This window comes from Bos mutus, chromosome 4 (genome assembly GCF_027580195.1).
Source record: "Bos mutus isolate GX-2022 chromosome 4, NWIPB_WYAK_1.1, whole genome shotgun sequence".
Lineage (NCBI taxonomy): Eukaryota > Metazoa > Chordata > Mammalia > Artiodactyla > Bovidae > Bos > Bos mutus.
Genome location: NC_091620.1, coordinates 11,270,043 through 11,292,586, shown reverse-complemented (window position 1 = coordinate 11,292,586; position 22,544 = coordinate 11,270,043). Strand labels below are relative to the sequence as shown.

Genomic DNA, 22,544 nt, shown 5'->3' with positions numbered 1-22,544 from the left:
ATATTGATATGAACCACCAGTATTTGAGATTTGACTATTAAGTCCTGTCCCATAAAAGGTGAAATTTCAGTACAGCCTCTATGACCGACTTGCCAGACCAAACTGCTAGTCCATTGGCCACAGCTTGAGAACCTAAAATTCTAAAGGGATGATTCTGGGTAATTTCATGTCCACTGCCACATCACACACATTGTTCATTGGCTGGACTTAGACTTGCCTTCCTTCTCCATCAAAGCCCTTCCACTGAAATGTTACACTCTTTCAGTCTCAGTCTTTCTCAGGTGGATGAGCAGCACCTTCAGCAAGACTGCAACTTGCTTTTTGAATTCAAAGACCCACATAGTGAGATCCAAATCTTGGTTGCTCAAGTTAGATTATCTTGTGAAGTAGTGCCCACCCAGGGAAGGCAGGACTGTCACTTATTCATGGATCCTATGAACTGCTCCTTGTGTAACCGTGTTTTCTTCTCCTGAATGTAACTATTTCCTTTAATCAGCAAGTTCTGTTGATGAGACTTAACATGCGTGCATGCCCCTTCCTTATTTGAATGTCTTTCTGACATCATTCAAGATATCATTGAGATTTCTGATCTTGGAGTTATTTGGTTCCAGTCACTAGTGCTATAATTCCAAACAGTGCTGAGTAGCAGACTAGTTAGGAATGGCCTTTCAGAAGGAGAGTGGCTGAGTAGCTCCTTTGGGCCACCTCTGCACCAAATGCCCCACTCAGAGCTGAAGCATCTGGCATCTGCCAGGGTCAGCCCTCTTTCGGCGTGGACTCAATCACCAACACTTCTGTTATCTCAGGAGTGCTGTGCTGGTTGGGATGCTGGTCTGAGACCAGTCTGAGCCATAACTTGTGAATTTCAGCCAGAACTTTCTGCTGTTCTTCCCTTTCAAAAACAGCCTTTCTGCACATGCCTGTGCTCTGATGTGCAGTCCAAGAGCACACCAGACGTGATGTACTTCAGTGATCTATCAAGTCCTTGTGCTTCCTTTCTTTTCTCAAGGTGGACTCAGAGTTAACAGGGGTTTTTAGTATTTAATAAACTTTTCCATGTACCTCTAGACCAAGATATACCTAAGGATTTCACTTGTCAAGCTGGTGGGCCCTGGATTTTTGCCAGGTCAATTGGCTAACCTTCAAATGCCTTTTGTTGAACCACTTTTTTCAAAGCAGGGTGTATTTCTTCTTCAGTGCAGCCTATTTGTATTATATCATCAATAGCATGAATCACAAAACACATGTGGTTTGAGGTTTGGTTTTGTTTCTGCTCTTCCCCAGGGAGGCAATACTTGGCTTTGGTAAATGCAAATTAAAACTAAGCAAACTACAGATGGTGACTGCAGCCATGAAATTAAAAGATGCTTAGTCCTTGGAAGGAAAGTTATGACCAACCTAGATAGCATATTGAAAAGCAGAGACATTACTTTGCCAACAAAGTTCTGTCTAGTCAAGGCTATGGTTTTTCCAGTGGTCATGTATGGATGTGAGAGTTGGACTGTGAAGAAGGCTGAGCCCCGAAGAATTGATGCTTTTGAACTGTGGAGTTGGAGAAGACTCTTGAGAGTCCCTTGGACTGCAAGGAGATCCAACAGGTCCATTCTGTAGAAGATTAGCCCTGGGAGTTCTTTGGAGGGAATGATGCTGAAGCTGAAACTCCAGTACTTTGGCCACCTCATTCGAAGAGTTGACTCATTGAAAAAGACTCTGATGCTGGGAGGGATTGAGGGCAGGAGGAGAAGGGGATGACAGAGGATGAGATGGCTGGATGGCATCACTGACTCGATGGACGTGAGTCTGAGTGAACTTCGGGAGGTGGTGATGCACAGGGAGGCCTGGCATGCTGTGATTCATAGGGTCGCAAAGAGTCCGGACACGACTGAGCGACTGAACTGAACTGAAAGAATAAGAAGTGGAAATTTTAATTAACTATCAAGTTAAGAAAAAAAAAAGGGGGGGGAGGGATTTTATTCGAGCCAAACTGAGGATTATAACCCAGGGACCAGATTGTCAGGAAGCTCTGGGAACTGTTTCACCTGTTAGAAGTCAAAGGCATAGTCATATACATTTTTGAGAAAAAGGATTGTCACGCGAGTGTATGTTCCTCGGTTCTTTGTCTCGTCACAACAAAGATTTGGAGCAATGGACATTAAAGCCCTCGGCACATCACAGCTCTCGGGTCTTGGTCAAACCGTGTTACAGCTCTTAGGCAAATCAGTGTTACAGCTCCATTTTATTTATAAGATAGCAGGAGAATCCAAGACTTGAAGAGAAGAGAGTGAAGGAGTGCGTGGGGAGGGAGAAAGAGAGAGAGAGAGAGCGCAAACACACGGGAGGGAGAGTGGGGGGGAGAGAGAGAGAGAGCGGGTGCACGTGGGAGAGAGAGTCCGTGAGAAAGCGCTTTGGCTCCTCCTTTTATGTTTTTTTCCTCCACCTGGGCCTGCCCTATGCAAATTGGGCTTAGCCAGGAGTGCTGTTTGTTCTGTTTGTTCTGCCTGAAGTCTTCACTCTGGTCTTCGGACCTTCCTTGTCTTTTAGCCACCGCCATTTTGGACTCCTTTTCCCTATTCTACCTACCTAACAGGATCATATGTTAAAATGACATACTGATATTTCATGTAAAGTTCACCAGGGATACATTGTCCAGGTAAGCACATAGAAGGAAGCAGCAGGTCACCATGACTCCCAACAGAGCTGAGAAAGAACACTATTCTTTCAAGAAGTTACATTGCTACACCTAGAGGGGTAGGATGAGCAGGAAGATGGGAGAGAGGTTCAAGAGGGAGGGAACATAGGTATACCTATGGCTGATTCATGTTGATGTTTGGCAGAAACCAACACAATTCTGTAAACCACTAATCCTTCAATTAAAAGATAAATAAAAAATTAAAGAAGTTACATTGTTAACATCAGAAGAAAAAAAAAAAAAAAAACACTGCTTTACAGTTTATCTGGCCCTTCCATCTTTGAAGAGCTGCGGTTAATGTGTAATGTGGGTGGACACTGCATTTTAGGGAGGGAGGAGGCCCAAACAAACAGAAGGAATTTAATATTTAGTTTTTTTTCTTGTCTTTCTTTTTTGTTGTTGTTGTTCAGTCGCTCAGTTGTGTCTGACTCTGCGACCCCATGGACTGCAGCATGCAGGCTTCCCTGTCCTTCACCATCACCCAGAGTTTGCTCAAACTCATGTCCATTGAGCTGGTGATGCCATCCATCCATCTCATCCTCTGTCTTCCCCTTCTCCTCCTGCCTCCAATCTTTCCCAGCATCAGGGTCTTTTCCAGTGTGTCAGATCTTCACATCAGGTGACCAAAGGATTGGAGCTTCAGCTTCAGCTTCAGCATCAGCCTTTCCAATGAATATTCAGGATTTATTTCTTTTATATATCCTGGTTTGATCTCTTTGCAGTCCAAGAGGCTCTCAAGAATCTTTTCCAGCACCACAGTTCAAAAGTATCAATTCTTTGGTGCTGAGCCTTCTTTATGGTCCAGCTCTCACATCCATACATGACGACTGGAAAAACCACAGTTTGACTATACAGACCTTTGTTGGCAAAGTAATGTCTCTGCTTTTTTAATATACTGTCTAAGTTTATTATAGCTTTTCTTCCAAGGAGCAATCATCTTTTATATTTAATTTTTTTTCTTGTCTGCCTTAAAATATGAATTTTGTTTCATCTGTTTCTTTACCCTGATCTTCTGATGCCAGGGGCACGACTTCCCTTTCACTTAGACTTACTGAGAACTGCCGGGGTCCAGCCCTGGTGGAGTCAAGGGTTTCAAAGGGAGAGGGCATCAGCGATCAGGAAACAACAGCTTATTTAAATGTTAATTAAAGATATAAAGAGTGGTTAAATAAGGATAGCTCAGTGAGGAAATTCAGTGGAGAAAAGAGGCTGAATAATTCAGCCAGAAGGTGAGAGAAAGAACGACATGGGGAGACCAAGCTTCAGTGAACAAGGCCTGCACTTTGTTTTCCAAAATAGTTTTTATACCTTAAGTTATGCATAGAGGATAATGGGGGAAGGGGTAGAGTCATGCAGTAAGCCAGGCTTTCTTCCTGCAAACTTATCATATGCACAATTTAGGTGATTTGCATCATCTTTTGGCCTGGAGGCCTGTTAACATTTTAAGACCCTTTCTTCAGAAAACTTATTTTTCTTTAAAGGTGATTAGTCAGGTGCCACCCTCCAAAAGCATTAGATAAAGTTGCATTCCTATAGGGCAAAGGTGTGGTGGAGTATAACAAGAAAAAGAATTAACTCAAGGGTCCAAGGTTACAAACATTAAAGCTACTACTTACACCAATTATATTAATCAATACACTGGTAGGGACACAGCAGGTAAGGGATATGGAAACTTAGCAGCAAACATTGGCCCAATAAGTGAAAAACCCTTCACCAGTACAATTTCTAATCAATCTTTTAACTGCTCAAAGGAATCTGTATTTAGACAGTTTAGAACATCTCACGCCTCTCAGGGTTGTGAACTAAAACACTCTTGTCACGCCCAGGACAGCCCCCCATAAAGTCAGAGGTGTAAGTGAGAGCACAAAGCAGTAAAGTAGGCAGACTCTGGTTTTGGGGGTAGATGCTCAAGAATTTCCAGGGGGACTCCTGAGGCTCGATCCCGCCTTTGCGTATGCCAAGCCTCCTTCCTCATGACCTTTGCCACGGGCGGAGCTCCTGCTTCCGGCAGAGAACTATAATTCCTTTTTTTAAAACTTATTTTTGGCTGGGCTGGGCCTTCGTCGCTGCACATGGGCAAGCGGGGGCTACTCTCTAGTTGTGGTGCGTGGGCTTCTCATTTCAGTGGCTTCTCTTGTTGCGGAGCATGGGCTCCAGGGTACCTGGGCTTCAGTGGGTGAGGCACGTGGGATCAGTAGGTGCGGCTCCCGGGCTCTAGAGCACAGGTTCAATAGTTGTGGCCCATGGGCTTAGTTGCTCTATGGCATGTGGGATCTTCCTGGATCAGGGATGGAACCCATGTGTCCTGCACTGGCAAGTGGATTCTTTGTCACTGAGGGACCAGGGAAGACCCAAGCACTATAATTTCTTATACAAGAATCTCTTGCCTTCGTTCTATCTGAGAAGAAAGGTCCAACAAGTTAATTTGTCTCCTCTCCTGCCCGAGCTCTTCTGTTGCTCCAATCCTTCCTGTGTTCTAATGACGTGGCTGCTCTAACACTGTAATAGTCAGAAGCAGTTACCTTGTTCTGAGGACACAGTGCTAGTAGTGAGAGGATGTTTAGGGATGTGGGTCATGCTGAGCTTGCACCGAGCACAGGATCCCAAGCGACAGACATAACCGTGTTTCTTTAGTGCGTTCACTATTCTTGTGTTTCTGAGTCTTCTAAAGCAAGAGTCAGCAAGCTGTGGCTCTTGGACCAAATCTAGCCTGTAATCTGTTTTGTGCTGTGCTCAGTCGTGTCTGACCCTTTGTGACCCCGTGGACTGTAGCCCACCAGGCTCCTCTGTCCATGGGGATTCTCCCGGCAAGAACACTGGAGTGGGTTGCTATGCCCTCCTCCAGGGGATCTTCCCAACCCAGGGATCGAACCCAGTTCTCCTGCATTGCAGGTGGATTCTTTACTGTCTGAGCCACCAGGGAAGCCCAAGAATACTGGAGTGGGTAGCCTACCCCTTGTCCAGGGGCTCTTCCTGACCCAGGAATCAAACTGGGGTTTCCTGCATTGCAAGTGGTTTCTTTACCAGCTGAGTTACCAGGGAAGTTACCCAATCTGTTTTTTACTCCTTACCAATTAAGAATATTTTTTACATTTTATTTATTTATTATTGACCACACCATGCTGCTGGGTGTGTGGGATTGAACCTTTGTCCCCTGACATGGAAGGGTGGAGTTGTAACCACTGGACCACCAGGGAAGTCCTGGTTTTTACAATTTTTAAGTTGTTTAAAATTAAAAAAAGAATATGTGACAGAAACTACATGTGGCCCACAAAACCTGAAATGTTTACTATCTGACCAGTTACAGAAAAAGTTTGCCAACCCCTGCTCTAAAGCACAGGGCCCAGGGTAGGGGTTCTTCTTGTCCAGATCCAGAACAGTAGCCTCCACTCTTTCTTTCCCACATCACTTCCAAGTGTCTGAGAGTGAGCACAAACCCAGAGTCGTAGCTGTGGTATTTTAGCTCCATCTGCTGGTCCAGGGCTTTTCACCAGTGCTGTAACATGGGAAAGTTTTTGCAAGTTTCAACTTCCTTTCACTGATCAATGGATTGGTTTAATTCACTGAGCTAGCCTATTGGATGGAGAAGGCAATGGCACCCCACTCCAGTACTCTTGCCTGGACAATCCCATGGACAGAGGAGCCTGGTAGGCTGTAGTCCATGGGGTCGCCAAGAGTCGGACACGACTGAGCAACTTCACTTTCACTTTTCACTTTCATGCATTGGAGAAGGAAATAGCAACCCACTCCAGTGTTCTTGCCTGGAGAATCTTAGGGATGGGGGAGCCTGGTGGGCTGCCATCTATGGAGTCGCACAGAGTCAGACACCACTGAAGCGACTTAGCAGCAGCAGCAGCAGCAGCTTATTGGAATTCAAGGTAGATTTTTCCATGTTTCACTGGGTTGTTCTATTTGTTGACACACATCTCAAGTCTTGAAACCACCAATGGTTAGCAGTCCAACTCTACATCACAATAGTAGCCACAAATGAAAGTGAGGCAAATACAGGACCAATAGTCATGTCATTTCTTTCTGGGAGATAAGAAGTAATAGAGAGGACAGGTAAATAGTCATTATGTTGTAAGAAAATGGTGGTAGGGAAGAGATGGTGAGCTCAGGTTTCAACACATTAGACCAATTTAAACTTCACCTTCTGGTATTATGGTAGTTTAAAAAAATTTTATATACTTGTGTATGCTTATTTATAAGTGAAATAAATGACAGCAATGATAAAATGGCTAGGTGGGAGAAATTAGGATTGTTTTGTTACTATAAGTTATTCATGCGACTCAGGAAGTGGTATAGTGTTATTTGAAAGTGGACTTGAGTTCACTGTAAATGTTTATTGCAAACTCTAGGGCAACCACTAAAGGGAAAACAATGGATAATAGTTATGCTAAGAAAGGAGAGAAAATGGAGTCATATACAAATATCAGTTAAAACCACCAAAGGCAGAAAAAGAGTAGAAGACAAAAAAAGAAATGAAGACCAAGGGCAACAAATAGAAAATAGTAATGGATATGGTGGATATTAATCCAACTAGATCAATAATTACTTTGAACATCATTGCTCTAAAGGCACTGATTAAAAGACCAGAGATTGTCAGAGTGGATAAAAAAATAAGACCCCACATATGTTGTCCAGATGAAACCTACTTTGATTATTAAAAAATTTTATTGGAGTAGAGTTGATTTACAGTGTTGTGTTAGTTTCAGATGCACAGCAAAGTGAATCAGTTATACATACATCCACTCCTTATGTACAGACCATTACAGAGTACTGAGTCGTGTTCCCCATGCTATACAGCAGGCCTTTATTAGTTATCTGTTTTATATATAGTAGTGTGTATATGTCATCCTCAGTCTTCTAATTTCCCCCGCCCCTATCAGGGGATCTCTTATCCCCTGATAACCATAAGTTTGTCTGCTACATCTGTGACTCTATTTCTGTTTTGTAAATAAGTTCATTTATACCCTTTTAAAAAAGATCTATATATAAGTGATATCATATTATATTTATCTTTCTCTAGAAACCTACTTTAAATATAAAAATACATGTAGATTAAAAGTAAATAGATGGAGAGGAATATATTAACACTAATCAAAAGAAAGCAGGAATCAGACTTCTTTCTTTCTTTTCTGGGAAATCAGACTTCAAAGCAAGGGATAAAAAAGACAGTATAACACCCAAATAAGTAAAGTAAAAAGAGAAATAAACTCAATGAGTCCCATAGCTCAGGGGTTGGCAAACTACAGCCTATGAGCCAAATCTGGACCGTTGCCTGTCTTCTGTTTGTTTTTTTTTGAATGGCCCAAAGCTAAAAATGGTTTTATATTTTAAATGGTTGAAAAAAATCAAAAGAAGAATATTTCATGACAAGTCCAAATTGTACAAAATACAAATTTCAGGGCCTGCCCATGGAGTTTAATTAGAACATGGGCAAGCTCATTTGTTCCCATCTTGTCTGGAAAAGTTTTGACTGAGCCTGGACAGCCCACAGAACCTCAACAATTCACTCTCTGTCGCCTTTGCCAGCCTCTGAGTCTGAAAGTAGGAAAACAGAGAAAAGTAAAGCAGCAAGACGGTCAATACACTACTGGGTAACACCAGTATTACAAGTCACCAACATTATCACCATGATAACCTTGAAGTCTACTTTCTGAAAAACTTCACATAATGTGAAAATGTCCAACAGACAGTTGGCAATAGAGGACTGGAGAGAGGAATGAGGTCAGAGCTCGCCTTCCATTGGTTCCCTTAGGGTCCAGCTCTGTCCCCTGCCCTGCCTCTGAAGGTACCACGGATCCCAGTGGCCTGGGCTGGGCCGAGGCCCCGCCCCGCCGCAGGCCCCGCCCCTCCGCAGGCCCCGCCCCGCCACGGGCCCGCTCTCAGTTGATGAGCCCCACTCTTCCTCTTCAGCTGCAGGGAGCCGTCTTGGTTGCCTCCTGTGTCCAGATGCTGGTGGGCTTCTCAGGCCTCATTGGCTTCCTCATGCGCTTCATCGGCCCCTTGACCATTGCTCCCACAATCTCCCTGATGGCCCTGCCTCTCTTCGATTCCGCGGGTGACAACGCCGGGATCCACTGGGGGATTGCTGCCACGTAAGTACCCTCCTGGGTGGGAGGGCCATTTGAGTTCCCTCTAGAGGAAAGTTTACCCAGTTAAAAGAGTGAGTCCTGGATATTGGCAAGCTCAGGTGGTTTACAAGTACTTTCATGAACATTTTTTGTTGTTCAGTGGCCAAGTTGTGTCAGACTCTTCCTGACCCCATGGACTGCAACCTGCCAGGCTTCCCTGTATATCTCACCATCTCCTGGAGTTTGCCCAAGGTCATGTCCATTGAATAGATGATGCCATCCAACCATGTCATCCTCTGTTACCCTCTTCTCCTTCTGCCTTCAGTCTTTCCCGTGTCAGGGTCTTTTCCAATGAGTCAGCTGTTCGCATCAGGTGGCCAAAGTACTGGAGCTTCAGCTTCAGCATCAGTCCTTCCAAAGAGTATTCAGGGTAGATTTCCTTTAAGATTGACTGGTTTGATCTTGCTTTCCAAGGGACTCTCAAGAGTCTTCTTCAACACCACAGTTCAAAAGCATCAATTCTTCAGCACTCTGCCTTTTTATTGTCCAGCTCTCACATCCATACATGACTACTGGAAAGACCATAGCTTTGACTAGATGGACCTTTGTCAGCAAAATGATGTCTTTGTGTTTTAACACACTGTCTAGTTTTGTCATAGCTCTCCTGCCAAGAAGCAATTGTCTTCTAATTTCATGGCTTGCAGTCACCATCTGAAGTGATTTTAGAGCCCAAGAAGAGGAAATCTGTCACTGCTTCCACATTTCCCCCTTCTATTTGCCATGAAGTGATGGGACCAGATGACATGATCTTAATTTTTTTAATATTGAGTTTTAAGCTGACTTTCATTCTCCTCTTTCACCCTCATCAAGAGGCTCTCTAGTTCATGTACATTATAATACCTTAAAAAGCAGTGAAATGGCAATTTAGAATGTATTATTACTATTTATTTGTTATTAGTCCTCACAGACAATGAGTTCATCACAGGCAGTGTCTAAACATACTTAGTGCAGGGTTCACAGACAGCTGATGCTACCTGTCCCTTGCCTCCTAGGTTTTCACTGAGCAAATATTTGTACACCTCCAGCTCCTGGGAAGGGTACAGAGACATAGCCCAGCTCTCAAGCATTTGGTAGTTTAGCGGAGGGTTAAGACTTGAGTCCAAGTACCTGTGATACCAGGAGACACTGATGAGGGTCCCAGAGTGTCAAGCTTATTCAGGGAATGGGGTGGTGACAGCCAGCTTGTGGGGGATGGAGAGGGCAGGGGAAGAGTGTCAGGAAGGCTTAGGAGTGGGGTGGGGAAGAGGCCCTCAACATTTAAACAGAGCTTTGGAGGAATTTGGCAACAACAGATGGATGTGTTCATTCACATGGGCTTTGACCCTGGCCTCAGTGGCTCCAGTCTGGATCTATGCAGCTGTCATGCTCATTTCTCAGGTCCCAAGGAATAGTAGTCCTCTGCCCACTCTTCCTCGTCAGCCACCGGCAGCCTCTGAAAGGGGCCCACCCACCTATTCCCAGCTGGCAGGATGCAGAGCAGGGCCTAGATGAGGACCTGCCTAGCGCAGCCCCTGCTCCCCAGACCCAGAGGCACATGGTGGCCCAGCTTCCTGGATCCTCGCTCTGGATGAGCCCCAGCTCACCAGGTTGGGTGTGGTTTGTTTCTGTTTCAGGACCATCTTCCTCATCGTGCTGTTTTCTCAGTACCTGAAAAACATCGCAGTGCCCGTGCCCGTTTATGGACGAGAGAAGAAGTCTCACACATCTAAGTTCTACCTGTTTCAGATCTTCCCTGTAAGAAGCACTCCCCACCCACTGCCATTCTTAGCTGACTCACTTGGAGAGTGAGGGGCAGCCTCTTGCTCATCCTGATGGGCCTCAAGTCAAATGCTCTCTACCTGCAGTGGCCTCTCCTCCTCGGCCTCCCCTAACTGCTCCTCCCCACCCTGCCCATGGGTGGTGGGAGCATTGGCTTAATGCCCTACAGCTCCTCCCTCAATGCTTCTCTCCTGCGGGAGCAGAGAGCTTGCCCCAGGTTGCCACAGTGGTCGCCAGTGTGGGACAGCTTCCTCATGTTTCCCGGGATGTCCTCAGAGCATGGCCCTGGGGGAGGTAGCCAGAATCACCACTATGGGTGCAAAACGAAGGGCCAAGATGCTTAGGTTCTTTCTCATTGGTTCCTGGATGATTCAGACGGTGCCTCCTTTTTCAGAGCCTTCTCTGTTGAATTTGTTCCAATCTGTCAAGCAGGCGCAGTTGGCAACCCCATAAAGGTGTTTTCAGGTTTGATTCACCTATGACCTACATTCTGCATTATAAAAAAGATACTTCCATGTAATGATCTCATTGATCCTTCCACAACCCTGTAGGCCAGTGGTTCAGAAGTTCAGTGTGCATAAGATTCACTTGGGAACATTGCTAAAAATACAGATGTCTGGAGTTCTACCACCAGAGATTATAAACCAATACATCTGAGGACCCCACTTTAAGAAATCCTGCTTCAGGCTCTGCAGAGCAATGGCTGAAATTCCATTGTACAGATGAGCAAACTCAGGCTCAAGGAGTTTGAAGCAAGTCATGTGACCAGCAAACAGTAGAAAGGGAGTCAGCTTGCAGTCCTTCTGACCCAGGCCTTGTCTACTTTCCTGGACATTTCTGCCTTTACCTGGCATAAGGTCTCCCTTTGGTTTACTGTCTGTGTTCCTTTACTGTGTTACTTATCCCCTGACACACAGATTTCTGTTGTCACTGGGAGGGTTCCTAATCCAACACTTCCTCATTTTGAAGAGCTTTCCTGAATTCTCTCTTTTGCCCAACCTTGCTGGGAGGTGTGGACAGGGGCAGGGAGTGGGACCAGGTGTGAAGGGCACCTCCCTTCCGCAGGTACTGCTGGGGCTCTGCATCTCGTGGCTGCTCTGCTTTGTGCTCACAGTCACCGACGCCCTCCCTTCAGCACCCACAGCCTACGGGTACCTGGCCCGCACTGACACCAAAGGCAGCGTCCTGAGCCAGGCTCCGTGGTTTCGCTTCCCTTACCCAGGTAATGAGCAGACTGGGCCCTTGTTGCCTGGGACACACGCTTCCTAGGTCTGTCCATGGGGCTCAGGGCACCAGAGCGGGTGGTGAATAGAGCCAGGGGGTGGGGGGAGAATCTTCTCCAAGGGATCTGACAACAGCCTGTGGTGGGGAAAAGCACAGAGGAACCCCGACCTCTAGCCAGCATCTGGGGCTCCTCCTGGACTCGGTGGGTCCCACACAAGGGAGGCTCGGGACTGAATGAGAACATTTCTGGGTTGGAGGTCAAGGCCATCCCTTAGGCCTCTTCTGGTCTCCTTTCCCTGCAGTTCTTGGCTCAGGTTGTGTGAATAAGCACGTTTCAGTGGTGATAGGCAGGGGTGGCCTCGGGGGCTAGGGAGCTACGGCCTCCCTGAGTAAGTATCTGGACTTCAGAATGCTTCAGGGCCTTCCTGGGAAAAGGCTGGGTTGCTGGTTCTTTGTGCGCACTGTGACCTCAAGGTCAGGGCATGGGACCCACCCCCAGGGAGGCACGGGTGAGGCAGGGTTCAAGACAAAGTCTCAGGACAGTTGTGGGGCTGGAAGACGTGTTGCCCAGCTTTTAAAGCCTTCCGGAGAATCCTCTTGGAAAGAAATTATTTGGGGTCCAGTAACCTGTTGTCTTCTGGGTTAATATTCCCTCTGCATTGCATTTTCAGGACAGTGGGGCCTCCCCACCGTCAGCCTGGCTGGGGTCTTTGGGATCATCGCAGCAGTAATCTCCTCAATGGTGGAGTCAATAGGCGATTATCATGCCTGTGCCCGCCTGGTTGGGGCACCACCCCCTCCAAAGCATGCCATCAACCGAGGCATTGGCATCGAGGGCCTGGGCTGCCTGCTGGCAGGGGCCTGGGGGACAGGGAATGGCACCACCTCCTACAGCCAGAATGTGGGCGCACTGGGCATCACCAGGGTAAGGCTGAAGACAGTGGTCCACGGGTATGTGTGTGTGGCAGGGGTGGGTGGTGGGTGTGCAGGCTAAGTACCTGGATCTGTCATCCATGTCTTAGTCTCTTATTGTTGCTGCAACAAATTACCACAAACATAATGGCTTTCAATAACCCAAATGTATTATCTTACCAATCTGGAGGTCAGAACTCCAACACAGGTCTCACAGGACTACAGTAAAGTTATTAGTGGGGCTACGTTCCTGCCTGGAGGCTCCAGGGAGAATCCATCGCCTTGCTTTTTCCATCATCTAGAGGCTCCCCACATCCTTGGCTATGGCCTCTTTCCCCCATCTTAAAGCCAGCAACATTGCATCTCTCTGACCTTTCTTCCCTTGTCATGTCTCCCTTTGACTACACCTGGGAAAGACTCTGCTTATGTGGGTGTGTGTAATTAGATTGGGCCACCTGGGTAATTCAGGATACTCTCTCCATCTCAAAATCCTTAAGTCCCCTTTGCCATGTGAGTTTGGGATCAGGATGTGGACATCTCTGAGGAGCCATTATTCTGCTACTGTTCTGACCTTCTTGGCTGCGGTCACCTGTGCCTGTGTGTCCCAAGGGTGCCTCTCACTCAGCATGGCCTCTGTGATGTTCAGCCCATGCCCCCGTCTTACCTCTCCTCATTGTAAACCTTGTCCTGTAGATTCACCCAGGGCATCCTTATCGTCTCTGACCTGCACCCCTCACAGTGGATTCTGTCTTCTCTGTGTGCCTGTGGCCCTCCTGTCCTCTTTTCTCCAAGCAGGACCACAGCTTGATCAATCATCTCTCACCTGAACATGGCAGCATCCCTAACTATCTCTTCCCAGGATCTTGCCCATCTGTCATCTAGCTGCCACCTGGCTGCCCAAGGATCTTTCTAGAACCCAATTAAATTAGTTCCTACTTAAAATCTCTTCTGGGCTCCCATTTTCCACAGGAAAGCCCCATAAGTTCAGCACGAACTCTTCAAGATGGTGCTTTCTAAGAAGGCTTAGAAAAGAATATTATTACGATGTTGCTTTCCTGTCTGCTTCAGTGCAGAGGTGTGGTGTTTCCCAGAACAAGTGAAGTCAGCTTTGGAGAATCCAGAGCCTGCTACTCATTTCCCCTCGCTGCATTTTCTGATCGTGCCCTCAGACCTATCCACCTCTGTATCTGCATGGCCTCGGGCCCACAGTGGGAGCTAAAACGCGTGTGAGCAACAGCACAGCCAGCACCCAGCCCTGGAGCAATTGACACCATGGACGCCTGGGTATTTTCCCAAAGTTTCCAAACCCTTAGTGCAAGTGAAAGGAATGTTTTTCCATGTGAGGACCACTGACCCACACAGAAATATAACAGGAATGGGCTACATGAGTAAAAGGCAGCAACTATTTTTCCTGCTAAAGGAAGCAAATATCATGCAGAACAGAAAATTATACTCAATAAATGGGACAAAAAATTTTTGATGTATAATTTCTAAATTAAGGCTGTTTAGAGTAGAAGGAAGGAGGGGGGAAGAAAGGTACATGAGCAGGCTGCAAATCGAGTTGTTCAGTTGCTCAGTTGTATCCTACCCATTGCGACCCCGTGGACTACAGTTCAGTTCAGTCCAGTTGCTCAGTTGTGTCCGAATCTTTGTGACCCCATGGACTGCAAACGACTGATGCTGGGAACATTGGGAGTCAGTTCTTCCATCAAAATATTGAGTTTCCTTCAGTATCAACCAACTCCAAGAGATTACTCAAACTCATGTCCATCGAGTCTGTGATGTCCACTGAGTAGGTGATGCCATCCACACATCTCATCCTCTGTCATCGCCTTCTCCTCCTGCCTTCAATCTTTCCCAACATTGGGGTCTTTTCCAATGAGACAGTTCTTCCCATGAGGTGGTCAAAACATTGGCGTTTCAGCTTCAGTATCAGTCCTTCCAGTGAAGATTCAAGACTGATTTCTTTTAAGATTGACTGGTTGGATCTCCTTTCACAGTCCAAGGGACTCTCAAGGTGAACACCACAGTTCAAAAGCATCAGGGCACTCAGCCTGTAGTCCAACTCTCATTCCATATGGACTACTGGAAAAACCATAGCTTTGACTGGACAGACTTTTGTGGACAAAATAATGTCTGAATATGCTATCTAGGTTGAACTGAGCAAACATGTTTTAATTTCATGGCTGCAGTCACCATCTGCAGTGATTTTGGAGTCCAAGAAAATAAAGTCTGCCCTTGTTTCCATTGTTTCCCCATCTATTTGCCATGAAGTGATCCTGATTTTGGAGTTCAGATGCAACCCCATGAATGTTAAGTTTTTTTTGAGTCCAGTTTTTCACTTTCATCAAGAGGCTCTTTAATTCCTCTTTGCTCTCTGCAATAAGGTGGTGTCATCTGCATATCTGAGGTTATTGATATTTCTCCCAACAATCTTGATTCCAGCTTTTGCTTCATCCAGTCTGGCATTTCGCATCATGTGCTCTGCATATATGTTAAATAAGCAGGGTGACAATATACAGCCTTGATGTACTCCTTTCCCAATTTGGAACTAGTCCATTTTTCCATGTCCAGTTCTAACTGCTGCTTCTTGACCTGCATACCGGTTTCTCAGGAGGAAGGTAAGGTGGTCTGATATTTCTGTCTCTTTAAGAATTTTCCAGTTTGTTGTGATCCACAGAGTCAAAGGCTTTAGCATAGTCAGTGAAGCAGAAATAAATGTTTTTCTGGGTTTTTCTTGCTTTTTCTGTGATCCAGTGGATGTTGGCAATTTGATTTCTTGTTCCTCTGTCTTTTCTAAATCCAGCTTGTGTATCTGGAAGTTCACAGTTCACATACTGTTGTTGAAACCTGGCATAGAGAATTTTGAGCATTACTTTGCCAGCATGTGAAATGAGTGCAATTGTGCAGTAGTTTGAACATTCTTTGGTTTGCCCTTCTTTGGGATTGGAATGAAAACTGAACTTTTTCAGTCCTGTGGCCACTGCTGAGTTTTCCAAATATTGGCATATTGAGTGCAGCACTTTCACAGCTTCATCTTTTAGGATTTGAAATAGCTCAGCTGGAATTCCTTCACCTCCACTAGCTTTGTTCATAGTGATGCTTCCTAAGGCCCACTTGACTTCACACTCCAAGATGGCTGGCTCCAGATGAATGATCACAGCATTGTGGCTATCTGGGCCATTAAATTATTTTTTTGTATTGCTGTTATCACTTATCTTCTGCCATTATATCTTCAGCCCACCCTACCCAATCCTTTTTCTCCAGGCAAGAACACTGATCTTGTAGTATTCTCAATTTTCACCTCTTCTGTTGCTGAATATCTTCTGACTCTTCTAATTAGAGCCACCAGGCTCCCCATCCCTGGGATTTTCCAGGCAAGAACACTGGATTGGGTTGCCATTTCCCTTTGGCAATGCTCTTGAAATCTTCTGTGTCTTTAGAATAGTGTCCGACTCTAATTTTCTGCAAATGGCTCCTAGTATCTCTAATTTTCTACAAGAGTACTCTTTCTTTCCCATTCTTTTGTTTTCCTGTATTGGTTTGCCTTGTTCACTTAAGAAGGCTTTCTTATCTCTCCTTGCTATTCTTTGGAACTCTGCATTCAGATGGGTATATCTTTCCTTTTCTCCTTTGCCTTCACTAGTTTTTGGTTCTCTCCTAGTTGGTGGGGTGGGAAGTGGGGGACAAGTGGTGGTGTGAGGGGAGGAATTAGGTTGGTCAGAGACTTCCCATCACTTCTCTAGGGTGTGATGGGATGTCACACAAGCCCAGATGTCAGTCCTGAGACCAAAAGAGACCCAGGGCTGCATGGTAAATTCTGTGGTGGTAGGATTTGGGATGACCTGCCATTCATGAGATCATCAGTGTATCCAAAGGGCGTTGGTTGAACCTGAAAGTTGATTCATTGTGCTTAGATTCATGCTTAGTTCCCACAGTTCATTGTTAGGCTTGTAAACAAAACAGAAGTTTCCTTTGATGTGGTAAATTCTTTTTTTTTTTAGGCAAGAAGTAGCTTTATTAATATAGGATAACTTTAAGAGCTGCCGTGGGCAGGTGAGGGAGGCCTGCTGATGTGGTAAATTCTTATCACATGTTTTCTTATGAAGTCAGTTAAATAAACTGTGCTCATGGTCTTCTCAAGGCAAGAATACTGAAGTGGTTTGCCATGCCCTTCTCCAGTGGACCATGTTTTGTTAGGCCCTGAATAGCGGGGGCATGCCCTTCACACTCCGTGTGGCCAGAGGACAGGACTGGTGCCCTGGTTGTGCCACTGCTGGTCCTCGCTGGGCGTGTCAACCTGCACCAGCCACCAGGTGGCAGTCAGTGGTCAATGTGCTCTTAAGCTGGGAAGAGAAATAAGCAAAGGTGAATTCTGCTACTCTATCACTGCATTAACAGACTTCAAGTTGTTGACATTGGAGTATTTTAAAATTTTTAAACATTGTGGTAGAAGACACATAACATAAAATCTACCATCTTAATATTTTTGAAGTGTACAGTTCAGTACTAGTAAGTGTATCCACCCACAATGCTGTGCAACAGATCTCCAGAGCTTTTTATTCCTACAAAACAAACTACCCTGGAGTATCATTTTAATGTTTTTGTTCATTTGTTTTTTTTTTTTTAACATTTTGGCTGGGCCACATGGCATGTGGGATGTTCCTTCCATGACCAGGGATGAAGCTTGCACCCTGGGAAGCCCTGTCAAACATTGCCCATATATGCATGGACTTATTTCTGGGCTCTCAATTCTGTCCCCTTGGTGTATGTGTCTGTTTTTATGCAAGCACCATACTGTTTTGATTACTATAGTTTTGTAGTATAGTTTGAAATCAGGAATTGAGATGCCTCCAGCTTTATTTTTCTTTTTCAGGATTGCTTTATCTATTTGGCATCTCTTGTGCTTACATACGGAGAAGGCAATGGCACCTCACTCCAGTACTCTTGCCTGGAAAATCCCATGGATGGAGGAGCCTGGTGGGCTGCAGTCCATGGGGTCGCTTCGGACATGGTGCGCTTCCTTCCTTTTCACTTTCATGGGGTCCAGTGTTCTTGCCTGGAGAATCCCAGGGACGGGGGAGCCTGGTGGGCTTCTGTCTAGGGGTTCGCACAGAGTTGGACACGACTGAAGCAACTTAGCAGCAGCAGCAGTGCTTACATAAGCATTTTAGGGGCTTCCCTGGTGGTTCAGATGATAAAGAATCCCCCTGCAATGCAGGAGATCTGGCTTGATCCCTGGGTTGGGAAGATCCCCTGGAGAAGGGAATGGCTACCCACTCCAGTAGTCTTGCCTGGAGAATTCCATGGAAAGAGGGTCCTGGTGGGCTACAGTCCATGGGGTTGCAAAGAGTGGACACAACTGAACAACTGACACTATACTACTATATGTAAGCATTTAGGATTTTTTTTTCTATTCCTGTGAAAATGCTGTTGAAAATTTGATAGGGATTGCATTGAATCCATAGATGGCTTCAGTAATATGGACAGTTAGCAATACTAATTCTTCAAGTCATGACATAATATATCTTTGCATTTATTTGTGTCTTCTTCATTTTCTTTCCTCAAAGTCTTATAGTTTCCACCTCCTTGTTTAAATTCATCTTTAAATATTTTATTGTTTTTGATGCTATTATGAACGGGTATGTTTTATTTCTTTTTCAGATGTTTTATTATTAGTGTGGAATGTGGCATTTCTGTACATTGATTTTCTATCCTGTAACTTTACTGAATTCACTGATTAGTTCTAACAATTTCTTAGTGGAGTCTTAGGATTTTCTACATATGAGATCATATCATCTGCAAATAAAGATAATTTTATTCCTACCTTTTTCATTTGGATGCCTTTTATTTCTTTATGTTACCTGGTTCCTATGGCTGTGGACTTCCAGTAATGTGTGGAATAGCAGTGGTGAGAGTGTCACCCTAGTCTTGGTTCTGATCTGATCATAGAAGAAAAGTTTCCCACCTTTCAGCCTTGAGCATGATGTGAGTTGTGGGCTTTTTATATTTGCCTTTAGCTACATTCTTTCTATATTTGACTTGTTGAAAGTCTTTTTTTAATCAACAAAGGATGTTCCATTCTGTCCAGTGCTTTTTCTGCATCTGTTGAGATGATCATATATTTTTATCTTTCATTCTATTAATGTGGTGTATCACATTTATTGATTTGCATATGTCGAGACATCCTGGCATCCCAGAGATAAATCCCACTTGATCATAGTGTATGATCCTTTTAATGTGCTGTTAAATTTGGTCTGCTAATATTTTGTTGATAGTTTTTGTATCTATATTCATCAAAGATATTGGTCTGTACAGTTGACCCTAGAACAATATGGGAAATGGGGTGGGATTAGGTGCACCAACCCTCCTCACAGCCAAAAACCCTTGCATAACTTATAGTTGGATCTTTGTACATGTGGTCCCTCCATATCCGTGGTTCCATCATATCTGTGGTTCCACATTCACAGATTCAGCCTACCATGGATTGTTTAGTGCTGCAGTGTTTACTGTTGAAAAATATCTGCATGTAAAGGAACCTGCTGCTACTGCTAAGTCGCTTCAGTCACGTCCCAACTCTGTACTACCCCATAGACGGCAGCCCACCAGGCTCCCCCTTCCCTGGGATTCTCCAGGCAAGAACACTGGAGTGGGTTGCCATTTCCTTCTCCAATGCATGAAAGTGGAAAGTGAAAGGGAAGTCACTCAGTCGTGTCCGACTCTCAGTGACCCCATGGACTGCAGCCTACCAGGCTCCTCCGTCCATGGGATTTTCCAGGCAAGAGTACTGGAGTGGGTTGCCATTGCCTTCTCCAGTAAAGGAACCTACACAGTTCCAAATCATTGTTCAAGGTTCACCTGTACGTTCTTTGCTTGTAGTGTCCTTATCTGGCTTTGGTACTGCCAGGGTAATGCTGGCCTCCTATAATAAGCTTGTGAAGTAAGTATTATTAATTCCACCTGGTAAATTTGAAGGCTGATATTTGGAGAGGTTAGATAACATGCATAAAAATGCACAGCTAGTTAGAGGCAGAGTTGGAACTGGCTCTCAAACTCCATTCTTAAGCATTGGGCCACTCCTTCCCAAAAGAGACTTCTTGCCACTTCTTCACAAAAAGCTGCCCAGAGAAGGAGCACTGGAGTCAGGACTTGAAGATAGGTATGAGAGCAGCAGAGAGGAGAGGTGAGGGCAGAGGCTGGGACCCAAGATCACACCCTCATCCTTTCCCTAGCCCCATGAGAAGAAGAGGGGGCTCCTCCTGCAGGTCCCCTGGAGCTGTTGTTTGTGATTCCCCAGGAAGAGTGCAGAGGTCTCCAGGGCATGTGGCCTGTTTGGAGCTCAGCCACCATCTGTATCCCTTCTCCCCGCGTGCTGCAGGTAGGAAGCAGGATGGTGATTGTCGCTGCAGGCTGCGTGCTGCTCCTGATGGGCATATTTGGGAAGATCGGGGCTGCATTTGCCACCATCCCAACACCCGTGGTCGGAGGCATGTTCCTGGTGATGTTTGGGGTCATCACTGCCGTGGGGATTTCCAATCTCCAGGTGAGGCAAGGCACCCTTGGAAAAGCAGCAGCATTGCATCTCCTGAGAGGAGCCCATGGGGATGGAGATGAATGGAACAGCCTGGGGACAAGGGAGGAGAAGGGCATCCTCCAGTCCCAGCAAATGCACCGGCCCCAAATGGAGGGAAGAAGTAACCAGGAACATCCAAACTTCTGAAAAACAAAATTGGATCCGTTTGTATCGAATTATCCAAACCACTCAGCTCTCAGGGTCAAGGGGGAGTTGGGACTTGACCCAGAGCCTGCACCCTCTGAATCCAACCTCCCCCTCCAGCCTCCAGTGATGGGCGAACAGGGGGCACTTTAGAGGGGTGCTTGGTGTTCAGTATAGGTGCTGATGGCTCCGGGCCTCTCTCTTGCAGTACGTGGACTTGAACTCATCCAGAAACCTCTTCATCTTCGGCTTCTCCATCTTCTGTGGGCTTGCCATTCCCAACTGGGTGAACAAGAACCCAGAGAGGCTCCACACAGGTGATTCTCCATCCTCTAGACTGTGACCATTCCAGGAGCAGAGCCAGTGGGGCCCTTGGTTCCTGGCAATTCCTGTCACTTCTTTTAAATTAACTATAGTCACCATGTTGTACATTACATCGCCATTACTTATTTCCAGTTTTGTTGAGATACAACTGGCATACATCACTGTATGATTCCAGGTATACAGCATAAAGTTTTGATGTACATCCATTGTGAAATGATTACCAAAATAAGTCTAGTTAACACCCATCATCTCACATGGATACAATAAAAAGAAGTGGGGAAAAAAAAAAACATTTTTCCTTGTAGTGAGAACTCTTAGGGTTTATTCTGTTAAGAACTGTATGGTTAACATACAGCAGCATTAACCATAGTTTTCATGTTGTACATTACACTGCTCATCCTTATCTCATAACCGGAAGTGTGTACCTTTTGATCACCTTCCTCCAGCACCTCCTTCTCCCACTTCCCGCTTCTGGTAACTGCAAATCTGATCTCTTTTTCTGAGTTTTTATCATTTTTTTAAGAGTCTACATATAATAAGTGAGATCATACCTATTTGTTTTTCTCTCTCTGATTTATTTCACAGCACAGTGCCCTCAAGGTCTATCCATGTTGTGTAAATAGCAACATTGCATTCTTTTCCTTATGGCTGGATAATATCCATTGTAAACATACACATTTTCTTTAGTTGCTCATCCACTGATGAACACTTAGGTTGTTTCGATATCTTGGCTGTTGTAAATAATGCTACTGTGAATGTGGCTGTGCATGTGTCTTGTTGAGTTGGTGTTTTCATTTTCTTTGAATAAATACCCAGAAGTGGAATTGTTGGGTCATAATGATGGACAGGGAGGCCTGGTGTGCTGCAGTTCATGGGGTTGCAAAGAGTCGGACACGACTGAGTGACTGAACTGAACTGAATGGTAGTTCTGTTTTTAATTTCTTAAGGAACTCCATGCTGTTTTCCATATGGCTGCACTAATTTACAGGCCCATCAATGATGCATAAGGGTTTCTATTTTTCCACACCCTTGCCAACACTTCTCAGTTCTTTTTGGGAAAAGCCATCCTCACAGGTGTGAGATGAATGTCTCACTGTGGTTTTGATTTGCATTTCCCTGCTGTCAGTGATGCTGAACACCTTTCATGTACTCATTGGTCATCTGGACATCTTCTTTGGCAAAGTCTCTGTTAAGATCCTCTGCCCATTTTGTAATCCCTGTCACTTTTGTCTCCACTGTAGGGATTCTTCAGCTGGACCAAGTCATCCAGGTGCTGCTGACCACAGGCATGTTTGTTGGTGGATTTCTGGGATTTCTGTTGGACAACACCATCCCTGGTAGGGCTCATCTCTGCCCTGTAAGCTGGCAGTTTGGGTAGACAGTCAGCATTAGGGCCAGCCGCATTGCTTCCCTAGCCCCAGTTCCCATGTGAGGCTGGCCACAGCATACCCTGAGCGGGTCCAGGGTCTGGGTGGGGTGATTTAAAGTCCCTGTCTACAAATATAGTCACATTCTGAGGAACGTGAGGAGTGGGGTTAGGGTTCAACATATGATTTTGGGGGTGGGTGGGTGAGCACAGTTCAGCCCATAAAAGGACCCTAAGGTGGGAAATATACCAGAAGCAAAGCGCAAAAGGCACAGCCCCAGCTCTCTTAGAGCCTGCAGTCTAGCTGGGGAGGGAGAGAACACAGTATAGATTCATATCCCAACCAAAGCCATAGCTGGTGTGTTGTGCTCCAGGTGCTCTGTACTGAGCGTACAGAGAGCAGCAGGACATGCCCGG

At 45.4% G+C, this 22,544-nt stretch overlaps 1 protein-coding gene across 5 annotated transcripts in view; it reads left to right on the top strand.

Annotated features, from left to right (window-relative positions):
• LOC102266550 (solute carrier family 23 member 1) overlaps positions 1–22,544 on the top strand; it is an 89,253-nt gene that overhangs the window by 62,634 nt on the left and 4,075 nt on the right. For 4 of the 5 annotated variants that reach the window (XM_070369052.1, XM_070369050.1, XM_070369051.1 and 1 more), the window contains 7 exons: positions 8,609–8,790; positions 10,440–10,560; positions 11,650–11,806; positions 12,480–12,733; positions 20,099–20,263; positions 20,646–20,754; positions 22,003–22,098. In XM_070369052.1, the coding sequence (XP_070225153.1) occupies positions 8,609–8,790; positions 10,440–10,560; positions 11,650–11,806; positions 12,480–12,733; positions 20,099–20,263; positions 20,646–20,754; positions 22,003–22,098 (1,084 nt within the window). The remainder of the gene's footprint in view (positions 1–8,608; positions 8,791–10,439; positions 10,561–11,649; positions 11,807–12,479; positions 12,734–20,098; positions 20,264–20,645; positions 20,755–22,002; positions 22,099–22,544) is intronic. The other variant, XM_070369053.1, reaches the window with a different exon arrangement.